The sequence below is a fragment of the Convolutriloba macropyga genome, chromosome 4 (genome assembly GCF_964194025.1).
Source record: "Convolutriloba macropyga chromosome 4, txConMacr16.3, whole genome shotgun sequence".
Lineage (NCBI taxonomy): Eukaryota > Metazoa > Xenacoelomorpha > Acoela > Convolutidae > Convolutriloba > Convolutriloba macropyga.
The window spans coordinates 73,457,544-73,481,417 of NC_134471.1; the positions used below are offsets into that span (position 1 = coordinate 73,457,544).

The 23,874-nt window shown below is 36.1% G+C and overlaps 1 protein-coding gene across 3 annotated transcripts in view; it reads right to left on the bottom strand.

The window, feature by feature from the left end:
* The window catches only part of LOC142338667 (ras-related protein Rac1-like), a 30,856-nt gene that overhangs the window by 1,569 nt on the left and 5,413 nt on the right, over positions 1 to 23,874 (bottom strand). For 2 of the 3 annotated variants that reach the window (XM_075388525.1, XM_075388524.1), the window contains exon 3: positions 5,939 to 6,120. In XM_075388525.1, coding sequence (XP_075244640.1) covers positions 5,939 to 6,120 — 182 coding nt within the window. The remainder of the gene's footprint in view (positions 1 to 5,938; positions 6,121 to 23,874) is intronic. The other variant, XM_075388526.1, reaches the window with a different exon arrangement.

A 23,874-nucleotide genomic window follows, 5' to 3' on the forward strand; every position in this document is an offset into this window, starting at 1 on the left:
TTTATGTCTTAAAAATCCCCGCAAAATGTCAACAAAGATCGATTTTTACCAAACGAATTATGTGCTAAAGTTCAATTTCAATCTAAAACAAATCAACGGAATTTTGATAAATTACGGAGGGTAGCAACCTTCAGTATCAAACAAATATTAGGAAAAAGGAATAATTTTGTTGGCCTTTTCGTAGTTGGATTAGTGGAAGACGTAGGAAAAACGGCGGAACGTGCGACGTGGAATGCTATTGGAGCCGTTTCCGTGTTCCTTCGATTGCAACGTAGCAGTATCAAAAGATCTCAGAACATTTTTCCGAAGGTGCTTGTCATTCCGATTGGCGGTTGTTTGAAAATGATTAAGGGTTGTGGCGTTCAAGTCGACGTCAAGAGAGGCCATTTCCATATTACTCATATTTCATTTTGCTTTATTTCCCGCTGTCTGACTTTTTTGTCTTTTCAACCATATTTCACTTCCCGCTTTGTGACTGAATGATTTGTTCATAAAAACCTTTTGTTGACAAGTACTTAAAATTTCAATCTCCTGCAATCCTGATTTTGATTTCAAATATTTAATTCTTTTATTGATTTCACGCTGCAAAGCTAAGGCCCAAAATAATTAATCAATTCACTTAGCAGAATCAATTCTAGAAAATAAGCCGTCATCTCGCTCCTCGAAGACTGATCTGATTTAGTAAAATATGATACGCACTGAGAGAAAGGCTTCAAAACAGATGACTTCGTCTTTGCTCTATTGGTGAATTAACTTCTCGTAACAGAACAAGTACCAAAATTAAAAATATAAGCTCGTCAAACCAAGAACCTTTTAATTGTATCTTGTGATAGCTTTTAATCTCAAAGCTGACGTATGAAGCAAACTAATCGAAAACGAACCTTGACAGTCATTTTTTTTAAAAATCGTTAAATACGGACCTTTTTGCGAGCCTAAAAACATGGCACGTGCAATGACTCCTCGTCTGATGAAAAATTAACAATCGGTGCAGTTGACGGAGAAGAATCATCAACTGGATTTATCACATTTAGTGCACCACTCGAAAGCCTAATTCAATCTAGGTTACATATATAAAAAAGTCAGGGAAACTTCGTTTATGCTTTTTATCCAATTCTGGTTATCTGAAAATATCAGTAGTAATGTTTTTTACTGGGAAATTAACGGTGAGGACAAAAAAGTGTTACTGGGAATTTTACGGGGTGGGAATTTTGACTCAACCCGTGAAATTCCCAGTAACTTTTTTGTCCCACCCCGTGAAATTCCCAGTAACACTGTTTTGTCCCACCCCGTTAAATGTATAAAACGTTCAGAAAGCATGTTCAAGAAAGTTATTCTGTCGAACGTTCCTTTCCTTTCCATTCACCGCATTTCACTTTATTTTCCATTTTGTTTCTTTAAGAATTTCCAGTTCAAAGCTGGAAATCAATAAAACACTCTCAGTTTTGTTTATTGTACCGCCGTTTCTTGTTGGTACTTAGCACTTGGTTTTCATTAAGTGTTGAACGATATTTCTAAAAAAGCCCTCTACGACTCCAAACAAATACAAATTACTCATAAATATCTATTATGAGGGCTCAGTTTAGCCTGGGTGCAAGGTTTAAAGTAAAAAAACAAGGAAACAAACTGTGTTGCAGAAATGGTTAAGTCATAACTATAAGTCATAACTAGAAAAAAATATACAGTATTTGCTTAATTAGACGAAAAGTCACTTTCAAATAAACGTTTACGTTTACGTTTTTTCGAATGGGGAGTTTCTGGTGACTCCTTGGTCTCTGACAGAATGAATTCGTTTCTATCCGGAGTTGAGCTGTCCGGTAAATTATCAGAAGAAATATCCTCCAACTCGGAGAGTGAATATTGCCGTTGAAGGAAACCCCAGGCAACTGAAGTGAAACTTTCATTGATATGGTTTGCACTTGAAACTTGTTCTGGAGTGCTTGAATTAAGATATTCAACTGTTTCTCCACCAGAAGACATACCCCTAAGATCTGTTGCCCAGCTCATATCGTTTAAAATTTGACGGTAAAAGCAATCCTCGGCTATTTCGAATTGACGATACGGCAGGATTGTCAGCCCGTTTCCACAAAGGTAACGCTTGTCGTCGTAACAAGAAAGACAGACTTTATTGATTCTTGTTGTGTAAGTTTGATGGCATTTATAACTTATCCGGAAGTTGAGAGCCCTTTCGGTGGCCCTGTTGTTCAGTATTTCCTCAATTATTTGTGATTGAATAGACTTTGAGCCGGCTTTGTGATACTCTTCATACTTTTCTTCTGCCCCCCTGAAAGTAAAGTTTTCGTCGGATACAATTGACATTAACTGTTTCATCAAAGCCAAATTTTCTCCTCTAAACTGCTTTTATTCTTACTGAGCTTAGTTTCATCAACCTTGTGGAATTTTATGTCCGCTTTTTGGAGTAAAAGGCCTAATATACTTACCCAGCGACAAAATAGAGTACAGTTTTTTATTCAGTCCCACAAACCAAATCATTGCCAATCCATGTAATTCATCTTTCAATTTAAGTACTTTCTTCTGATTCTCTGTACTATAGAGTTTATACGACTCAGGATAATTTGAAAAATCAAACTCATATTCTAGCTCAAGGTTTTCCTCAAGATTTTTGTACAGTTCTTCAGTGGAAATTTTATATGTTAACGAGCCCGTATCACTGTAAAGAAGCGCACAGTTGAAATGTTGTTTCATTACAAGATAATGGAATCGGAACATATACAATTTAGACAAGTCTAAAATTGAAACTCCAACAATTGTAGGCTTCGTCCAGTGAATAGTAGTTTTCCTGGTCGTAACTAAGTAACAACATTAGAATTGATTATTTTGAAGGATTTGAAATTGTTTCAAAGTTTTCTATAATAAATTGTCTTCGTCTCTAACAACAAAAACACTCATTCCGTTTCTCAGAAGTTCACATGTTTTTCCATACACGCTATTCACCAATAACTTATAGAAGTTTTCCTCATACTTCTTTGATGCTTGAGCTCTTCGTTGACAATTAAGTTCCACATACGAAGCCATCTAACGTGATTGATCAAACCCCCCCAAATTGACGAATTTTTATCACCCTTAGGCCCAGTTGAACATAAAGTTGGAGCGTCAAGTAGTGTAAAACGTAGTTGCGTTGGTTGTAGAGCGTTTGTAATAATCTATTGTTGTTAGGCCAACTTTTACCCATTTTTTTGAGCAATTCTGTCTGATAATCGCTTAACCAACACATTTTTACGGACTCGCTGGAGCGAGTGAGAAATTGCTGTGATCAGTGTGGAGCTCATGGTGGTACTCTAAATCTGCTTCGACTATATATCCCGCTTAAGATTCACTGTGCGTCGTTAGGATCTGAAAGAGCTCGACTTCGTCTGTAAGTTCGAAATTTCTCTCAGGTAAGGGAAACTTTTGAATCACAGCGCCGTATAGGATGTTCGCGTCTATCATGAAGCCAAATGTGTTTTCCTTTGATTCGTCAAGATTTTCCAAATATTTATTATTTGCATTGAATAGACGCTGCGAATAGACCGAAGATATCCCGCCTCGTAAAAAGTTTTCTGTCATATCCAAGTGCTCTCGTTCCGACAGCAGATCAATATCGGGCCAACAGGCTTTGAGAAACGCGTCTCCAGCTAGGTTTGGCGCTTAAAAATACTGGGCGCTATCTAGGCCATAACATTAGTAGCACAACTTCCGAAACTGCTCAGAAACAGCTGCTGGCAAAGCGTAACGCTCGTTAAACACAAATCATGATATTCGCCCAAATTTTGACATCGAAATTCTTCAAATACGTTTTTTCCGTGCTGGAGATTTTCAGTAGTCATTGTAATTTTTTCACCACACAATGTATTGCCCCATTTGGGCAAAGAGGGAAGGCTTTTTTCCATGATTTTATGTAGCTGTAGGGATAAAATCCTTTCTACTCCAACAATTTGACTTGATTGTCACTGAAATTTTGAACAAAAAATGGTCTCAGGGTTATGAAAGCGACATCGGGTATGAGAGAGACTAGTTTTTCCAAAGACATTCCCATGAAACGGAAAGAATCTATAAATCTCAATTTTGTCTTACACGCCCACTTTTCAACCATTTTTGTTTATGTAGTCGGTTATATGCATCCTTAAACTCAAGCTGATGTACTTTTCGTCCGTTGTAGGGATAACAAGTATCTGTTTTGAGGGATTTCAATCATAAAATTTGAGAAAGAGATGATGAAGATCAAAGTTGCTGAAATTATGCGCTACAACTGGAGTGAGACCGAGCGCTCGGCTTTTCAGGTTGCATCTGTTAAGCTCCCAACCGAGGAAATGTCCCGTACAATGGCAGTGATCGAAAACTTTTGACCTGTCGTCGCTGATTTCGACGGAAACACGAAAATGTTCTCCGCATAGCCAGAAATCATCCGAGTTCAAAGTTGTATCCAGATTATCCCTGAGAAAACTATTTTGCTGTTTTTTGAAATGCATATCCCGGGCAACTTTTTTAAGGATTTGACAAAGTGTGAAAAGCAATCTTCTGATCGTTCCAATTTGAAAATTTTCTCTTGTTGTGTGTGCTGCTCTATAGCTACCAAACAGTATTCAGGCTTAATGTGTGTTCAATATCCTCAGTGCTAATAACTAACGGATTGTTGCTTGCTCTGACAACAACCACAAGAATTGATTCAAGATCGAAATAGAGCACAATTGGTGCAAAGTGTCGAGCTTAAAGATTGTTGAACGGAAGTTTGACAGAATTTCCACTGCGCATTTCAATGATAGCTGACTCATGTTCATAACAAGTTTTTTGATGTCTTGGGAGGTAGTTTTTGTTTGTGCAGATGTGAAAGCAATTTCGGCAGATTTGTTGGCGTTGATCAACTGTTCTGCCACGTACTTTTTGGGCCAATTAACAGAGATGTGTTATCAGTACATATTGAAATTGGTTAATATCGCATAGAAGTAACAGGTCCATAATAAAGTCTTGATCAACTCGCGTTGATATTCTGTCTAGTATCAACTCTTCGTTCTCGCTTAACCTAAATAAAACAAGGTCGAATTATTTACGTGATTTGGAAAAAAATAAGTTTTGCATCAGTGCGAGATTGTTTAACTGTTTTCAAGGTAAGTAAAAAAATTAAAACAAAGATACTCACCAAAAAACTTTGACTCGTACGTCGTTCTCGTTCTCAAAGATTCCAATCTGGTCTGTTGGCATTGGCATTTGATATGAACCATGTGCTTGGTGAGCATTTGTGTTTGAAGAACTGTAGAGATTGGAACTCGTTTTCATTCGCCATGTTGTGTTATTATTCACCAAAGATGGTCAAAAATAGTTGTGGTATGCTGCTATAAAGCAGTAGAGGAAGCAGTTAGGATCTCCATGTTTTTTAATATTAAGCAATTTTTTTTGCGAGATAAATTTAGGTCGCCCTATTTACCCCATTTTTTCAATTTAAAGTATTATCTTTGGTTTTAATCACTAAAAAGAGCCCAATGTAGCATGAAATTATCATTGATAGATCAGCCTTCTGTTCTAAAGAAAATTGGGACGAGGAAAAATCAGTATTTTCTATTAAAATTGCTTCATTTCCTCATAGATTCATTCACATGAAAAATCGTGTAATTTTTCATCACACGAAGAAAATTTTCTCGTGTGAAATCACACGAGACGCATTTTTCACGCGAAAAATCGTGTGATTTTTCATCACACGAGAAAAAATCGTGTGATTTCACACGAGAGATTTTTAGAGTGTATGTTTAAAATCTTTGTTATTTATCACTTATTTTGGGCATCAGGATCGATCGATTTTTCCTTAGCCCTTAGTAATCCCCAAAAATTTCCATCAAAGTTGTCTATTTTTACTCAATATAATGTGTGACAATTAGATTCCAATCTAAACATATCGGGGGAACTGTATGTTAATAATTACACAAGGTAACAGAAAGCATAGCTATACCCTCAAATCCAACTTTGTGCCCACTAGAATTGAAGATGTAGACGGTGAGTGGTGCTGAAGCTCTGGTACCCAATAGTCAATTACTCTTTCCAGAGTATTCATTCGGTCCAGGGAGAAGCAAATCAGAATTATCTGGGTATCCGGGTAGCATAGAGGTCTTACTCTTTCAAAATCTTCAACACCTAAATATAGATAGTTCCAAATTCTATTAAGTCTTGCTTTTTAGACCCCAATTTTGCTGATAATGTCAGACCGGGCATACTCTTGAACGAGCACTGTTCAGTCTATCCGGATGAAACCACCAAAAAATCCAGATTCTAGACCATGCTCTGATTAGACTGTTCGAACTCTCGATGGAGCTCTGATCAGAGTTTCGAGGCCATAGGTAGTGCGCTGAACAGACCACTCTGTGTCTTGGTGCGGCACGGATCATAGTCTACTTCAGACCGTAAATTTGCTGTCAGTTTCTGTGGGCTCGAAAAGACGTGTGTTCCTGGTCAGACTCACCTGTGCTCGATTGCACTTCTGATTAGATCTACTTGCGTTCGAAATCATTTATGATTAGACCCAGTTGCGCTTGAAGCCGTTTATAATCAGACTAGAGCGTGCTTGAAACCGGTCCTGATCAAACTCAATTGCGTTCAAAATAGTCTGACCAGAGAATGATTTTAAATAAGAACAAGTCTCTTAATTTTGCTACAATATATTTATTTCATAAAAAGAAATTTTTGCAGTAACATACTCAAAAATGTATATATATGAAAAAATTGCTAGAGAAAAAGAACCCAGCTACTTAGAAAAAATGTATTTTGTATACCGTTAACATATATTCCTGATTCTATAGATGAATTTATATAAAATGCCGTAAGAAACGTCTCGATCTACAGTTAACTAAAATCATCTACAGGGTACTGGAATTTGCTATCAGCTGGACTCCTGGGTTCTGATCAGACTCAATTGTGCTATAAATAGTCTGATCAGAGACCGATTTTAGTTATGAACAAATCTCTTAATTGACTGTAATATATTGATTTCATCAAAACTGATCTTTGCAGTAGTATACTCGACTATGGAAGCGCCATTTCTGAAAATGATGCTAAGCAAAGGAAACCCTAGCTTTTGAGAAATCAATTTATTTTGCATATCGTTCATATTTCTATCTCAGTGGATGAACTGATACATTTTCCGTTCGAAACGTCTTGATCAATTAAAATCCTCTAAAGGGCTTTTGCTAATAGCTAGAATCCTTGATTCCGATCCGAGCTATCCAACTTGAGATGAGTTTTGCATCAGAATGCTACTTAATTGTTGGCTCTTGGCAGAGCCAACCTCTCAGTACGAAAAAAAAATAAAATTGGAAAAATAATGCACTCAAAATGGTCTCTGATCAGACCCATTCGCGCTCAAAGCCGGTTCTGATCAGACGCAAACGAGCTCAAATCCACTCTTGATTATACTCAAGCTTGCTCGAATCCGACTCTGATTGGACTCAAGTTTGCTCCTGTGCGATACGGTTGTACCTTATTAAGTTCAAATTATTTCATTTAAGTACCAAATCTGTTTAAGTTCGTCCTTGCCTAATCAAAAGTCAGTGTTCACCTGTCTTAAGTTTGCCTCCGACTAATAAGTCAGGTTTTCAGTTGTTCACACAACCCAATTTCATCATCCTGTCATTCCCTTAACTTTCATCATTTAATTCAGTTTCTTTTATTCTACTCTGTTTTCCAATAAGAAGAATCCTGTTGGATTCGAGGAGGATTTCCACGACAGATAAAACACGGTTGCATTTGTAGCTCAGTTGCTAAAACAAACTAAAAGTGGTAATCCCACAAATTAGTAAAAGCTCGGATTCGCACCTCGAATCGCACTCTACAAACTCTAAGCGGATTTGTGGCTCAGATACGTATCTCCACAGTCAAGGATATCACATGGTGCAGTCAGCAACCAAAGAAATTGCACTTCTTGGAATCAAACCCTTTTGGGAAAAACCGACACTAGAGCCACCTTTGCGATGGGACCACTGGCAGATCACGTTGAAGTTGGCTATCACGCAAAAGAGGGTATTTCGATCGACGTTCTACTCGAAGATCACCCAAACAAGGTCATCCTACCTCCTGAACCTATATACGAAAATAATGTTGAAAACAGCACATCCCAGAGCGAAAGAGATCGAAGAATCCGGAACGAGCAACTGAAGAACTCGTGGCTAAATCGTTGTCAGAAAATAGAACTTGTAAGTATATTGTGTGGTGAAAAACCCTGGAAATATTGTGATGACAAAGCGGTATCCCCAACGTATCTCAGCCTGGGGATGGAGGGTAGACGAATATTGGTTCTCAGGAACCGAATATCCAGATTGATCGGGTAACAACAAAGGATCTTCGGGAAAGTCTCGATAGAGTGTTTACGAAACAACGAAACATCACCTCTGATCGGTATACATTTCTCACCAGGAAGCAACTGAAGGGAGAACCTGTGGAAAAGTTCTACGGTTGCCTTCGGGAACTGTCATTGAATTGCGATTTAGGAAGCCATGAGGAGTCAATCATTCGTGACGTCTTCATAGCAAACATGCAAGACGGCGAAAGCTAAAGGGAATTGCTAAAGGAGACAAGAACAGCAAAAAAGCGCTTGAAATTGCCATGAACATTGAGATGGGAATACAAAATCAGCCAAAAATATCTGGGACCTCAGCTCAGACAACTTCGAACGCGCGAGAGATTACAAGTGCATCAGTGAATAATTTACAAGGATCTTGGAATAGATCACGTCCATCAACTAACCAATTTGTTAAGCCTACAACTTGTCCAAACTGTGGCTATGGATGGTCAGCCTCACATAGACAAAATTGCCCTGCCCGTGGAAAGAATTTTAAAAATTGTGGCATTGCTAACCACTTCGCCAAAGTTTGTCAAAAACCTAAACACCCATATAAACCGAAACTCCGAGTGAATAATGTAGATGATTCTGTTTCTGAGGCGGCCACAGTAGGTACTGCAGCAACAGTAGCCGAATAAGTCAACAATATAGATAGACTACTCCAAAAGCAAGGTATTTACGACGCAAACTATGACTCAGATTATGACAACTATGATGATAATTGTGTTGCGACGATTTCAATTAAAAGCGACACTCGAGAAGTGGAACCGGTGAACTTAGACATTTGTGTCGGGAATACGAAGACAAAAACACTGGTGGATTCGGGGAGCGTGTGGACGATTGTCAATAAATTTTTCGCAAAAACTGTGGTGTCAGAATGCAAAGGAAGCTATTGTGTACAGTCACCAGGGATGCATGACCTAAAAATTTTCTCTAATGATATAATCAAGATCGTTGGAGTGATTAATACATCAATCCAATGTAATGATTGGATAGCTACGGGTGTTACCAGTGGTGGAAGATGGTCATAGACCCATCATTGGACGAGATCTCTTCTCAAAGCTAGGCTTTTCTCTTACACAGTTGAAACAAGTTGCAAATATTAATCAAAACCAATGTTTAATCAAGAAGCAAATTGCGTTTGGTTTTCCAGGTTTCATCACGAGAATCGGTAAATCTTTAAAATACTCAGTCTAATCCACATTCCACAAACAATTCACGCCTACACATCAAAAAGTCCGTCCAGTCCCAATTAATTTACAACCACTAGTTAATGCAGAACTTAAAAGATTACTTGACGATAAACACATCATAAAATTAAACAGTTGCTCCAAGAAAAACTTCATTTCACCTATAGTTATCACATTAAAAAGAGATAAAACAGTTAATCGGCTTGAGACTAAAAAATCTTAAAAAAATCTATCCATAAAAGTAAGCATCAAATGCCGAATACAGATAATTTAAATGACATGATTCAACAAAATTTAAACACAAACGCATCACAGGAGACAGCATATTTCTCTACCTTGGATTTGAAGTACGCATATAGTCAACTCAATTTAGAGCCGGAAACGGCCCGGCCTTGCACTTTCAATATTATTAGCGTTGAGGGAACTGGTACATATCTCTTTAATACCGGTTTCTACGGTTTAACTGATATGCCGGCGGCATTCCAAAAAGTAATGGACTATATATTAGTTGGACTTCAAAATACTCAATGTTTCTCGGAAGACATTATAATAGTTAGTCCCGGTTCTAAAGAAGAGCACTTAAAGTTTGTCTACAAATGTTTTAAAAAAATTGGGTGAGGATAATTTAAGAATAAATTTATCTAAATGTCATTTCGCAAAATCCGAAATTGAATGGTTAGGACACAAATTTACTCAGTCAGGAATCGCACCACTTGAATCAAAAACAGCATCAATTTTATCTCTATCAGCACCTAAAAATCTAAAACAATTACGATCATTCCTAGGCTCTGTCCGCTGTTTAGGAAAAATTCATTCCTAATCTATCACAATTATGTCATCACTTCGGTCATTACTTAAAAAGAATACAAAATTTGACTGGAATGACGAACATCAATTTCACTTCCATGCAATTAAAGATAAAGTAGCAAATGCGACAGAAAATACACATTATATTCCGCACTTGGAAACGCGGATCAAATGCGACGCATCTAGAGCGGGATTAGGAGCACCATTTAAACAACGATCGCCGATAAGTTGCAATACAGTTGCATTCGCATCCCGTTTCCTCAACCCAAACTAGGAACGCTACAGTGTTAATGAACTAGAAATATTAGGGGTTGTATGGTCCGTAGAATACTATAAATATTATTTATTTGGCAAATGATTCACAATCATCAAGGATCATTGAGCACTACTTTCAATTATGAAAGAACACCGGTCCAACAAATCTTATAATAGTAGCTTAACCCGCTGGGTAGATCGTCTTTTAATTTTTGATTTTAACATTGAACATATACCGGGTGCAAAAAATGGGGCTGGTTGATTATATTTCCCGCCAACCAAATCAAGAAGCAAAATTTACAAACAAATACGATGAGGAATTTGCGGTAGCAACAATTAACCGCATTCGTGACGCAATTGCCGCAACTTATGTAAATACCACACATCCAAACTGTCAATCGCAGCACTTAAGCAGCGTCAATGATACACATTCCACACGTGCCTCACATCCTCACCCGACAAACCATTCCAATTTGCTTTCTGCCATTAATCGAAACACAGTTGCTTCTCGAAAATTCTGCAAACGCAACTCAAATCCAGCCTAATACAAATCCTACTACATTTTCAAGTCGAATCAATTTCAATTCAAAACCTACCTCAAATACTACACATATTCATTCAATTTCTTCGAAAAATATGAGCAGCCCAAAATCGAATCCACAAATCCTTCCTACCCACATCAGGGTCACATTTCAATCAACCCCAAATTCGGCGGTAAACTCAACACGATCATCTAATGAGGCCCAGAACTCACCCAACTTAGATTTATCAAAGGAGGAGGTATTTGAGAATAACTTAACTCAGTTATTCACAAAAGGATTCTTGGCAGTACTGACTAGCAAAGATGGGGTTCTCAAAGAGGTGCGCAATTGCGTTCTGCAAAATGACCCCCAACGATGTAAAGAAGTGAATCCCTACATGTTTTCATACTGGAGAGATCTCCACGTGCGATCGGGTTGCGTTTGCATTGATGAACGTGTGCCAATCCCATACTCGATACAAAATGCAGTCTTGGAAAGCCTTCACCTTACGCACCCCGGCAGTTGGGGTATGATAACCCTCGGACAGTACGCGTTCTGGCCGTACATGCATCGCTCAGTGCAAGCCTTGTACTGATATTGGTAAGAATCTTAAACCAGTTTTTCCGGCGTCAAAATGGAAGCCTTTGTAAAATTGTTCAAAACCTAATGAAGAAATACAAATTGAATTTGGAGGGCCCATCACGAATGAAAAAAAAAAGATATTCATTTTCTTGCATGTATTGACCGTTTTTCAAAATATCCGACCGTAGAAGTATTTGAAAAAGCAAACGGACCAAATGTAATTAAATTTTTAGGTCAATACATTCAGATACACGGTGTTCCCCGAAATATTAGATTAGATCAAGCACGTTGTTTAATAGTTTATAAAGTAAAGATTTTCTGCAAATCACAGAATATTAACATAATCACTGCCCCTGCTAAGGACCATAGAGCTATTGGATTAGTGGAGCAATTGATACAAACTATTAAAAGACGTTTAAGCTGCATGAAATTGGATAATAGAAATAACACATTCACAATTAAAGAAGCAATAAAGTCAAAAGTATATCAATTGCGTATTTGCAAACAAAAGAACACAAATCTAACACCTCTCCCAGCACACTTCGGAAGAATACCAAACACACCCTTAAGCAAAATTAGTACAATAACAAAGTCATCTAATTGATCATATGAAAGCATTCTTCACCAGTATTTAGATGCCGATACCGTTCCTTTGGAAGATTATCTTGACGACAACGGATGGGTGAGCGGTGACCGTAGCGATATCCTCCTAGAAGAGGCTATGCAAAATGCGCAGATGGATGCGGGACGCCGGTACAATGGAGAGCATAATAAATCAGTTTCTCGGTTTATTATACATCCAAAACTTAATAACCCGATACCGCGGTCCAAAAAATCGTTAGACCAGAAATTGGCTCAAAAAGTCACAAAAACATCGAAGAGGGACCTCCGTGGCTTGTGGGAAACATTGGCTCCGGGCAGTACAGTAGAGCGCACATCGGATAATGCAACCATAATTAAAGAACCTGGAGTCCCCGAAGTACGAGTGCGCAATAGCGACATAGCGAAGTTGGCACCCGCGCTGAACGTCACAGGGATATTTGGCAATATGCTCAACGACGCCCCCTTCCTTATGAGAAAACGACAGAGGAAAAAATTTCTCAGCATATGAAGGACCTCAAAAAGAAGTACCGCGGGGAAATAAAGATTCGCCACAGACCGACACAATCTGATGCCGCCTCAGGAGTTTCATCGGCTAATAGTAACAACTCCAAGGCGATGTCATCACGAAAGCCCAAAAAGCCTCACGTAGGAGGAAAGCGTTCACGACAATCTTCTACCGCACTCGATACGTCAAATGCCTTTTCAGTTGCTGCGTCGTCGGCCGCATCATCAACTGCTTCGCTCACTACATCAAAGACCAAGAGAAATTGCAGAGCCCCAGATTAATTTGGCTTTGAAAGTTCCGTGTGCTCTGTTAGCTACAACTCTGCCGCCCCTGCACCCAAACGATCAAAGACAGCAAACCCGGTCATTGAGACCATTATTCAAGAAGAGGCGTCACAACGTCCAGTAAGGGAGACATCTTTTGATCTACCGATAGTGGGTCCGCCTGCACTCCCTCCAGTTGGGACATGGTCCCCTGAAAACAACAAGTATGAAGAATATGCTAGACAGGTTAGCATGAGCGTCTTGGACGCCGAAAATCAAATTTAAACTCAGTTCCAAAACTTTCAATTGTTGCATTCATTTAAATTAAATTGTGAGTTATTAAATCTGATCTGGATTCGTGCTACAATTGCAAAAGTTTTCTGTTGGCATTCAATAATTATCTCTAAATGTCTCTCCTTTACAGCCGTTCAATTAAACTTTGATTCTGTAGCTGTTCACCATAGATATTTAATTCATTGGATTCGCACCTCAATTGTGCTTTAATTTATGTTGTATGTTTCCAAGTGAATGTAAATGTGAAGGAATTACACTAATTTTAATTCATTAGCATATGTCTCTAAATTCCACTGCAATTTTCTGTTAGTTTATTGTTGCTCCCATTATCTACTATTTATAATAACCAGTATATATGTTATTAATATTCTAAGTTTTATACTGTTGCAGTCTAAAATTTGGTTGGAGCAGAGGTTATGTGGTACGGTTGTACCTTATTAATTCAAATTATTTCATTTAAGTACCAAATCTGTTTAAGTTCGTCCTTGCCTAATCAAAAGTCAGTGTTCACCTGTCTTAAGTTTGCCTCCGACTAATAAGTCAAGTTTTCAGTTGTTCACACAACCCACTTTCATCATCCTGTCATTCCCTTAACTTTCATCATTTAATTCAGTTGCTTTTATTCTACTCTGTTTTCCAATAAGAAGAATCCTGTTGGATTCGAGGAGGATTTCCACGATAGATAAAACACGGTTGCATTTTTAGCTCAGTTGCTAAAACAAACTAAAACTGGTAATCCCACAAATTAGTAAAAACTCGGATTCGCACCTCGAATTGCACTCTACAAACTCTAAGCGGATTTGTGGCTCAGATACGTATCTCCACAGTCAAGGATATCACACCCTGTAATTTCGAGCGCAAAATAGCAAAATAAATTACAGGGGTGAAAATTTTACGTACAGTATCAATACAATAAATAAATTTACTAACATTTTCATTTTAGTAAACAATATTTTTTAAACGGGAAAAAGCGATTTGGAGTTTTTCAAGATTAAATAATTTTCCTACTCTACTAAGGGAGTATCATACTATAATGACTAAATCGATTAAAGTGCCATTAATAATGAAGAGGAACGTGTAATTGTGTTGTTCGAGAGCCATACCAAATCTCTACCCTTGTTTCAAATCTCTCCAAAAAATCCCTTCGAAAAAATGGAGTGAAAAATGCAACATAGCAGAAACACATCATTAGCTTCTCTAAGTTGCAGCGATACATGCACCAACTTAAAATTATATCGGATCCGACCAGGCACTTTACAGTATCCTTATATTTTTTCAAGAGCTTTGAATTGAGAAATACAAACCACAACCTGAATCCGTTTCTAGTAAATGTTCGGATCCAATTTAGTGGGGCAGGAACCATATAATCAAATGGTTTTTTTGTTCAGTCAATTTTGGCTGATCGATATATTCATCGAAGATGGTTGTGAGTGGTATCATTAGAAAGCCCGTACAACGTAGAACAAATAATTAGAAAAATTTTTTGATTTAATCTTTCCACGGAATTATTGACGTGACTTTAAAAACTTTGAAAATTTTAAGATTTTAAAAATTTGTGAACATTTGATTGATTTTTGTTGTTTTCTTACAGTTCCTGTATTTCTTCGCAAGTTTTACGGAATTTGCTGAAAATCATGTTAAACGCTTAACGGCAGTGTTGTTGAATTTATTTCTAAGGACAAAAGAGTTTTGTTGAACTGTTGGCATGAAGTAAGCTTCTTTAGTCTACTTAATTTAAAATTGCCGTGTTAACACACATAGAAACTGCTGACTCAATCTTTGTTAATTCCAAAAACGGCTAATTTTTATTGCCTTTTGTTTGAGAGTGTTCTTGACTCAAAATTGGACAATTTTTGCTAATTTAACTCAACACTTATCCAAAATGAGTCATAATATTCATAAAAATAAGTTCTTCGAAGCGTTTCTATCTCATCTTCATTTGGTAGACAATTTAGCCATAATATGGATGAACATGGTTTGAACATTATGTGCAAACGCACATTAGAAATCCTCTTGTAACTGAAGAGTTTAAATGGTTCAATTAATGTTGAAAATCTGAATACTTTTTGTTTGGTAAATACGGACTAGATTATATTACAGTTTTTTGCATTGATATAAATTGTGAATTGGGATTAAATAAGTTTGATTAGTACGATCAATCTAGATTTGTTTCAAAGCAAAAAAATCATTGTTTAAAAAATTTTGATTCCTTAATTTTTTTGCATTAATCAGCACACAAAATAAACTCTGTCGTAAAAAAGTTCAGAAGGATAGGATGAAAACTATTAAACTCAGATTGGATCCATATATCCATTATATCAGCCACTCTGTTGGTTTATGCTAATATTAATTTCTTTCAGATGTCGCCTCAAAATTAAAACAGTGAAACGCGGAAAAACGCAGCCTCTCGCACATGTGTTCCGATAAGAAAATAGATGGCGCAAACTCTACGCGCCGAATTTGCCTGTACCAATGTCTTTCAGAACTTCTGAATAAACTTCAATAAATCAATTCAACTACAAAAGAACTCTTAAAAGTTCTGCCAGCAATGGGAATAAATTTTATTATTAAAGCATCAATTCAAAAACAATGATTGTAAGCAGCGGAATTTTTTAATCAAAATTTGGGTATAAATACATAACTTTTTTGGTTTATTTGTTTTGATTCATTATAAGCGAACAAAATCCACATACAATAAATCCGAGATGGCTATTTCAAAACAGTTGCTTGAGAAAATATTTGAATGTTCGCTAAATACAAGATCATAAAAACTGATTTATTGATTCGAGCCCACTTGTGGGGGGAACTCTATGCTCGAGTGGGGTTTCTTTGTCCAGTCAATTTTGGCGGTCAGCATATTTATCGTACAGACGGTTACATGACAAAATACCCAAAGCCAAAATACCCAATGTGCCAAAATACCCAACGCCATTATACCCAATTTATTCCCTTTGATCTTTTCGTTCAATAATCCGATTACAAATTAGCACTCAAATTTACAAGCATGTTTTCTCGCAATTAAATTGCTAATTTAATCCCATGTTCGGTTGTGATAGTTTCATATCAAGTCCCACGGGCCGCTGAGGCATGGCCATGGCCCACGAGGCATGGCCAAACGCACTAACTAAATATTATGCTAAATAATCGTTCTGATAGTTTCAACGTTAGAATAAAATATTGGGTATATTTTGGGTATTTTGTCACATTGGGTATTTTGGCATTGGGTATTTTGTCCTGACACCCGTACATAGTAGTATCATTAGACAGCCCGTCCAGCGTAGAGTGGGAGATTAAAAGTTTTTTTTACAAAATCAGTCCTTTTGGAAGAATTATCGAGTTTTAACATTTTGTGAATATTTCAACCTTTCTATTGATTTTGTTCATATTTTCATCCAATTTTACCATTTTTCTATTTTTTTAAAAAAATTATAAATCTCATTTCCATTTTCAATGTTTACTGGTTTTAGTAACACTGGAGCGATATCTAAGCTACCTTTTGTCGCATCCTGGTTCCTTAGTGTAAATCAAGTTTCAATTTCAATCTAGATTTTTTGGACTTTAAAGCCATATTTTTGTTTTTTTTTGCGGCCATTTGATTTTTGTTTTGGTCTCTTTCTCGTGATTTCTGATGAAACACCAAAAATTTACATTTTGTTAATGATGGCTATATGGTGTTGCCTGAAATGGCCTCTAGGCAACTAATAATTTTTACTACAAAACAAAATTTTTCACTTAATAATTTTTTTGCTTTTTGTTGGGTTATCACTGAGTCCGAAGACTAACAAGTCTCATTGAAGTTCTCATTAAAATTCCCAAATATTCTTTTCACAATCCGAGAAATGAAAAGTCTCATTAATTTCAGTAGTAAAAAAAACAAAATTTTTCAATTTCTTGAGCTCAAAACTAATCAATTGTATGATTGGAGGCAATATGCTTTCAAAAAAATTAATTGACTTTCGGATTCTGAAAATTTTCATCGTTTTGTTGCTGTCATGCTTTCGATCTTACGTAATAATATCATCATATGTAAGAAAAAGACAAATTTGAATGGAGAGTTTTCCATTAAATGGATAGCTTAACACAGACAAAATCGACGGCAATTTTTGTGTTTCGCATTTAATTGATTTTTAACTAAATTTGTTTTTATTTTGATTTTATGCGAAATTACGTATCATTTATTTTGATTGCTTTTGAAACCAATTTTCACTTTAAGTTTTAGCAGTACTAATAGTTGCTAACAGCTTTTAGAAATTTATTTACGCTTCAATAAGGTTTTAATGGCATCCCAATTATCCGCTTTAACAAAAATATACAGTTGCTTCATAATTAGTGGTTGAGTTATTTGAGAGGTTATGTTTGGTTCTTAAATTCTTACACCAAAATGTTTATCAATTTTTCAAGATTTGATTTTTACTTTCGCAAATGTGTTTCTGAACGATTTGATCCATAGTTTCCTTGAACAACCATTTGTTAAAGTCAAACAGAAAAATGACATACCTCTTTCATGACTTAGCTGAACTATATTGTTGCTTGTGTGACCTCGGGTGCAGAGGTCAGTTTTGTTCCTCTGCACTCAGACATAAATCCAAAGAGGTCACTTGAAGCCGTCACTTCGCAGACTGATCTTTAGAGATTTTACAGCTTGAATTTCAGTTTGTAAATAGGGTTGATGTTGAATTCCTTTTTTGATAATTACGGCGTTAATTAGTGCAAAAAGTGCATTAGATTTAGTTTTATGTGTTTCATTTCATTTAATATAATGTTAATTTTAGTGTGTTTTTGTTTGCAAGTCTGCCATTTTTAAGGAACCAATCAATTTTTAATTACAAAATGTCACCTAAAGAATTTGAAAAATGCAGGTTTTTTTAATGATGCGTAAATGCTTTATGTCGTTGTATAGATGATGTTGTTTAGATCTTATGGCAACTAAAGATTTTGTTGATTTAAACAGTACCTGTTTCATTTAAAATTTTGTAAATGTTGCCCATTTTAAATCGTATATTTTCTTGTTATTAATCGCCAATACTCAGAGGTCTCTTTGAAAACTTAAAAAGTCCAACAAACTTCTATAAAGTTTTATTTTATAGTTAAATAAATCGGTTACTTTATTTTTATTTGTTTTAGTAACTAAGAAAATTTAAATCATTGTATTTTGACCCAAGACGCTTGCGTCTGAACCTTTGTTGCAGTCTGAGTTATAAAATATCCAAATGATTGCAGTAGTCTGGATAAGAGTATGGCTGGAGTTAATAGCGAATAATTTTTATGACTGGGCACTCTATTTTTGTGAGAGAAATAGTTGAATTTTGATTTCTGACCTGTTTTTGGTAATTTTAACTTCGTGCCTTCAGTATCATTTACTAAAATCAACATAAAATGTACACCTCAAGCTTTCCACTTTGCTCGGTCAGAACATAATGTGCCATTGCACATTACCGAGGTTGAGGTCCAGACGCAAATTGTCCTCTGATCAGACCCACTCGAGCGCACACTTGTGTGTTTTCAGATGGAAATTACCGGGTCTGGACGGCAGTTCGAGCGCACTACAGTCTGGACCATGCTCTAGAGATGGTCTGATCAGAGGTCCTTTTGTTCTGTAAAGTCTAATCATAGTCTGGGCAATGGTCTGAGTTTGAATCTGGACTGGTCCGATCAGAAATTCGTCGGTCTGGAAAGTCTGATCAGAGGTAATTTCGGTCTGAAAAGTCTAATCAGAGGTAATTTCGGTCTGAAAAGTCTGATCAGAGGTAATTTCGGTCTGGAAAGTCTGATCAGAGGTGCCTCAACCTGGGTAGCGAGCCTTGTTTTTAAATTAAAGCTTTAACCCCAATTGTACATTAACCTCTGACTGGTAGCTCGTATTAGACATCAATTGTATAGTTGGTCGTCAATATGATAGTGCATTTGATACGGCTTCAAAAGCTTGGGATAACCGTCCATGGCCTATTTAAAACGGCTAAACACACCTTTCAGTACTTTGGCGATTGCCACGGTCCCGGCTAATCTCTTTTTAAATGAGGTTGAGGTGGATATATTAAACAGGATGAGGTCCACCACCCGAGACAGGTGTTTGCCAGACCGACTTAAGTTGCGGACAGGGCGTTCCAGGCCGACCATACCCAAAAAACGCATCGGCCAAACGAACAGTCTTTGGCTACCCTTGACGAGACCAAACAGACTTTGAACACTGGTGGCCAGACCAAACAAACTTTGCCCAAATTTATGTGGCCGAGCCGAACAGACCTAATTTGTTGTCAGACGATTGGCCAGACCAAACAGACCCTAGAACAGACCCACCTTAACATGTGGAAGCATCCAATAGAAATCATAAATATTCGTTTCACTTTTGTGAGCGAGAAAGGATAATAGAGAAATTGATAGAGATAATAGAGAAATTTTAAAAATACTGAACAGATGTGCATTAGAGTAGAAAAAAATGCATTGGAGAATTTGAAGAAGAATAAATATATTCTATTGACCTAAAATGAACAAAACCTTGTTTTGTTTGAGCTTTATAGCGTTTGGCGGTGCCTCGTGGGTCACGGCCATGCCTTAGTGGCACGTAAGACATAATTTAAACCAAACATCAATCAATCATAATCAAACAAGGGTCTATTGTACCCAAAAAAAAATATTCGTTTTGATTTTTGCTGCAGGCTGTAGTTAATCTGGTTGAGGTCCCAAACGGAAACACGTGTGTCCAGACCGTCCAAGACCCAAAGATTTTATGTGCAGACCTTCCTTCGTTCACCAGACTTTTGTGGGTTCATGTCCAAACTTTCGATGTATCAATGTTTTTAGACTATTTCCAGTTATTTTGAAAGCACGAAGTCCACTCGTATGATTATCTTTATTTTGGACATATTTGCTTCCACCTGAGACCTCAACCTGTGTAAGGTAATTTTCATATCCTGTCCTGAAACAGTTTTCTGTGGCAAAATAAGCTACTCCGCGGCTTAATTAGGTAGAATAAAGAAGCAATGTAGGTTTACAAGAATTAACTTAATTTAAATAAGAATAAGGAGGCTCGTTAATCTGCGTTCACAAATGATGTTCCGAACCGAGCTCATCTATATTTTTGACTTAATCTTCAACCAAATGAAGAGCAAACAAAAAAAGAAGCTTGAGTTTTAAAAAGATAGCCACAAAAGCTACTTATTAATTGAATCACATAATGCCATGCCTCATTACAGCGCTCACCAGATCTGACATTAAAGAGGCTCTTTGAAAAAAACGACCAAATAAGCAGAAACAAAAAATTCACAGCAAAAACTTAATGTTTTTTTCTAAAAGCACCTAGTAACAACGTCAAAAAGCAATCAGATCAAACCTTAATTACACATATTTTTTTTGCATAACTATACAGCAGATGGAAAGTATTCCTAATGAGACTAGGTAACAATTCGACAAAGAGAAGAAAAAAATTAGGCGAAAATCAAAAAGTCGATCAACATATATTAACCCAAAAAATTCCAGAAGTCTAAGAAATCATCAGCTTATAACGAAAAAAATCTTGATCAATTTACTAAAAAGTCGTTATAAAACCAATTGAACCTGTCTTTGGTTAGACTAAGCCATAGGACCGGAGAAAAAATACAAACAATTTGCGAAAACTCACATTGTTGAAGCTATTAAAATCATTAGCTATCGTCTGAATATTATGTATTCTTATATCAATTTCTGTTTGTACTAATTCAATTAAAATTATACTGCAACAATAAATAACTTCATTTGAGCCAAATTTGAAAGTCATTGGGATCTGTTATTACGCGAATGTGCTAAAAAAAAATAGAAAAAGAAGCACAAACACACCACTCAAAAAAACTTGTATGAAAACTCATATTTTCCAAAAAAAAATCAGTTACAACATGATATCAGTAGCTATGTTAAAATTTGAAATTCAAGGAAATGGATGGGACCTCTCAATGATGAGAATAAGTTTCAGTTTGATGATAAGAACAATTCCTATAAAACGATACAAAATCATTCTCTGTAAACTGACAAATTCGGGTAACATCATTGATTTATACCTCAATTACAAGCTTATGAGACCAGTAATTATTTTACGGCTACCTAAAGAATAAAAAAACAGGCAAAACAGCAAACTAATAAAAATGAGCGAGAAAAGTTTTGAAGCCTCTGCAAAATAATATTTTCATTGAAAAATTTCTAATTGGAATTAAGTTTTTAACAGCAACGGGATTGTTTTTATTATTACAAAATGTCTTAATAAACAACAAATATGAGCAAATGTATCATAACTACGAAGTTTTTGAGAAAATACCTAGTATCAAAGCCATTAATTTCAATAGTTTTCAACGATATCAATTAAATACGCTAAGTTCTGCCTCGATTGGAAAGCAATGATGTCTTTCATTCATAGGTCCTTGATAACTTCTCACAATAAGTCGTTTGACAATGAAAAAAAATAAAACCACCAAATTTGAGAAAAAACCCGTTGTTTTAACGCCATAAAATTCAATAGCTTCGAATGGAAGCCATTGAGTACGCCAATTTATGCCTCGATGGGACGACAAGGTTTTTTGTCATTCATAATTTATCAATAAGATATGCCAACATTTCATTGACTATGATAACAATAACAAAAACCGTCAGAAAAAAATTCAGAAGAAAACTGCGATAAGAATGTTTTGAAGTCATTTAAATCGTAAGCTTATCTCTGAAAACTTTATCTACGATCCCCTGAACGTCTTTTCTAAGCCAATGGGAGCCATAATTTTTCCGATAATGTGATCAGATTTCTAAAGCAACCAATAACGTGAAAGGTCAAAAAATTAAAAGAATTTTTTTGAAAACTTGTGACATTATTTGTGGTTAAAATTTGTTGCAGCATGAAAAAACGAAGTCCTTCTCAAAGGCAATAGGGTGCATCAATTTTAAGATAACGTTATAAGAATTCAAAGGGAACCAAAATACGAAAAAAATATCAAAAATAAGAAAATTAGTGCATCGAAGTCATGAAACCAATAGTTAGAAGATGAAACCGCTAACTAGATAAGTTTTTGTTGAAGTAGAAAGAAGAGGGGTTCTGTCTTCACTGAGACTGACTCACTGTTCACGAAAGTAAGTTTAGGGTAAATTAATGTGGAAGCATCCAATAAAAAATCATAATTATTTTTTTCACTTTTCCGAGGGAGAAATGATAATAGAGAAATTGAAGGAGATGATAGAGACTGGTTGAAAACATTAAATAGATGTGCATTAAAGTAGAAAAAATGTATTGGATTATTTGCAGAAGAATATTTTCTATTGGCCTAAAGAAAAACAAAAACTAATTTTGTTTGAGCTTTATAGCGTTTGTTTGCGCTTTATAGCGTTATTGCCTCGGGTGTCACTGCAATGCTTTAATCGTTTGTATGACATAATTTAAACCAAACATCAATCAATCATAATCAAACAAGGGTCTATTGTACCCAAAAAAAAATATTCGTTTTGATTTTTGCTGCAGGCTGTGGTTAATCTGGTTGAGGTCCCAAACGGAAACACGTGTGTCCAGACCGTCCAAGACCCAAAGATTTTATGTGCAGACCTTCCTTCGTTCACCAGACTTTTGTGGGTTCATGTCCAAACTTTCGATGTATCAATGTTTTTAGACTATTTCCAGTTATTTTGAAAGCACGAAGTCCACTCGTATGATTATCTTTATTTTGGACATATTTGCTTCCACCTGAGACCTCAACCTGTGTAAGGTAATTTTCATATCCTGTCCTGAAACAGTTTTCTATGGCAAAATAAGCTACTCCGCGGCTTAATTAGGTAGAATAAAGAAGCAATATAGGTTTACAAGAATTAACTTAATTTAAATAAGAATAAGGAGGCTTGTTAATCTGCGTTCACAAATGATGTTCCGAACCAAGCTCATCTATATTTTTGACTTAATCTTCAACCAAATGAAGAGCAAACAAAAAAAGAAGCTTGAGTTTTAAAAAGATAGCCACAAAAGCTACTTATTAATTGAATCACATAATTCCATGCCTCATTACAGCGCTCACCAGATCTGACATTAAAGAGGCTCTTTGCAAAAAACGACCAAATAAGCAGAAACAAAAAATTCACAGCAAAAACTTAATGTTTTTTTCTAAAAGCACCTAGTAACAACGTCAAAAAGCAATCAGATCAAACCTTAATTACACATATTTTTTTTGCATAACTATACAGCAGATGGAAAGTATTCCTAATGAGACTAGGTAACAAGTCGACAAAAAGAAAAAAAATTAGTCTAAATTCAAAAACCGATCAACATTTTTTAAACCAAATAATTTCAGAAGCCTAAAAAGTCATCAGATTATAATGAAATAATTTTTGTTAAATTTTCTAAGAAGTCGTTATAAAACCAATTGAACCTGTCTTTGGTTAGACTAAGCCATAGGACCGGAGAAATAATACAAACAATTTGCGAAAACTCACATTATTGAAGCTATTAAAATCACTAGCTATCATCTGAATATTATGTATTCTTATATCAGTTTCTGTTTCTACTAATTCAAATAAAATTATACTGCAAGAATAAATAAAT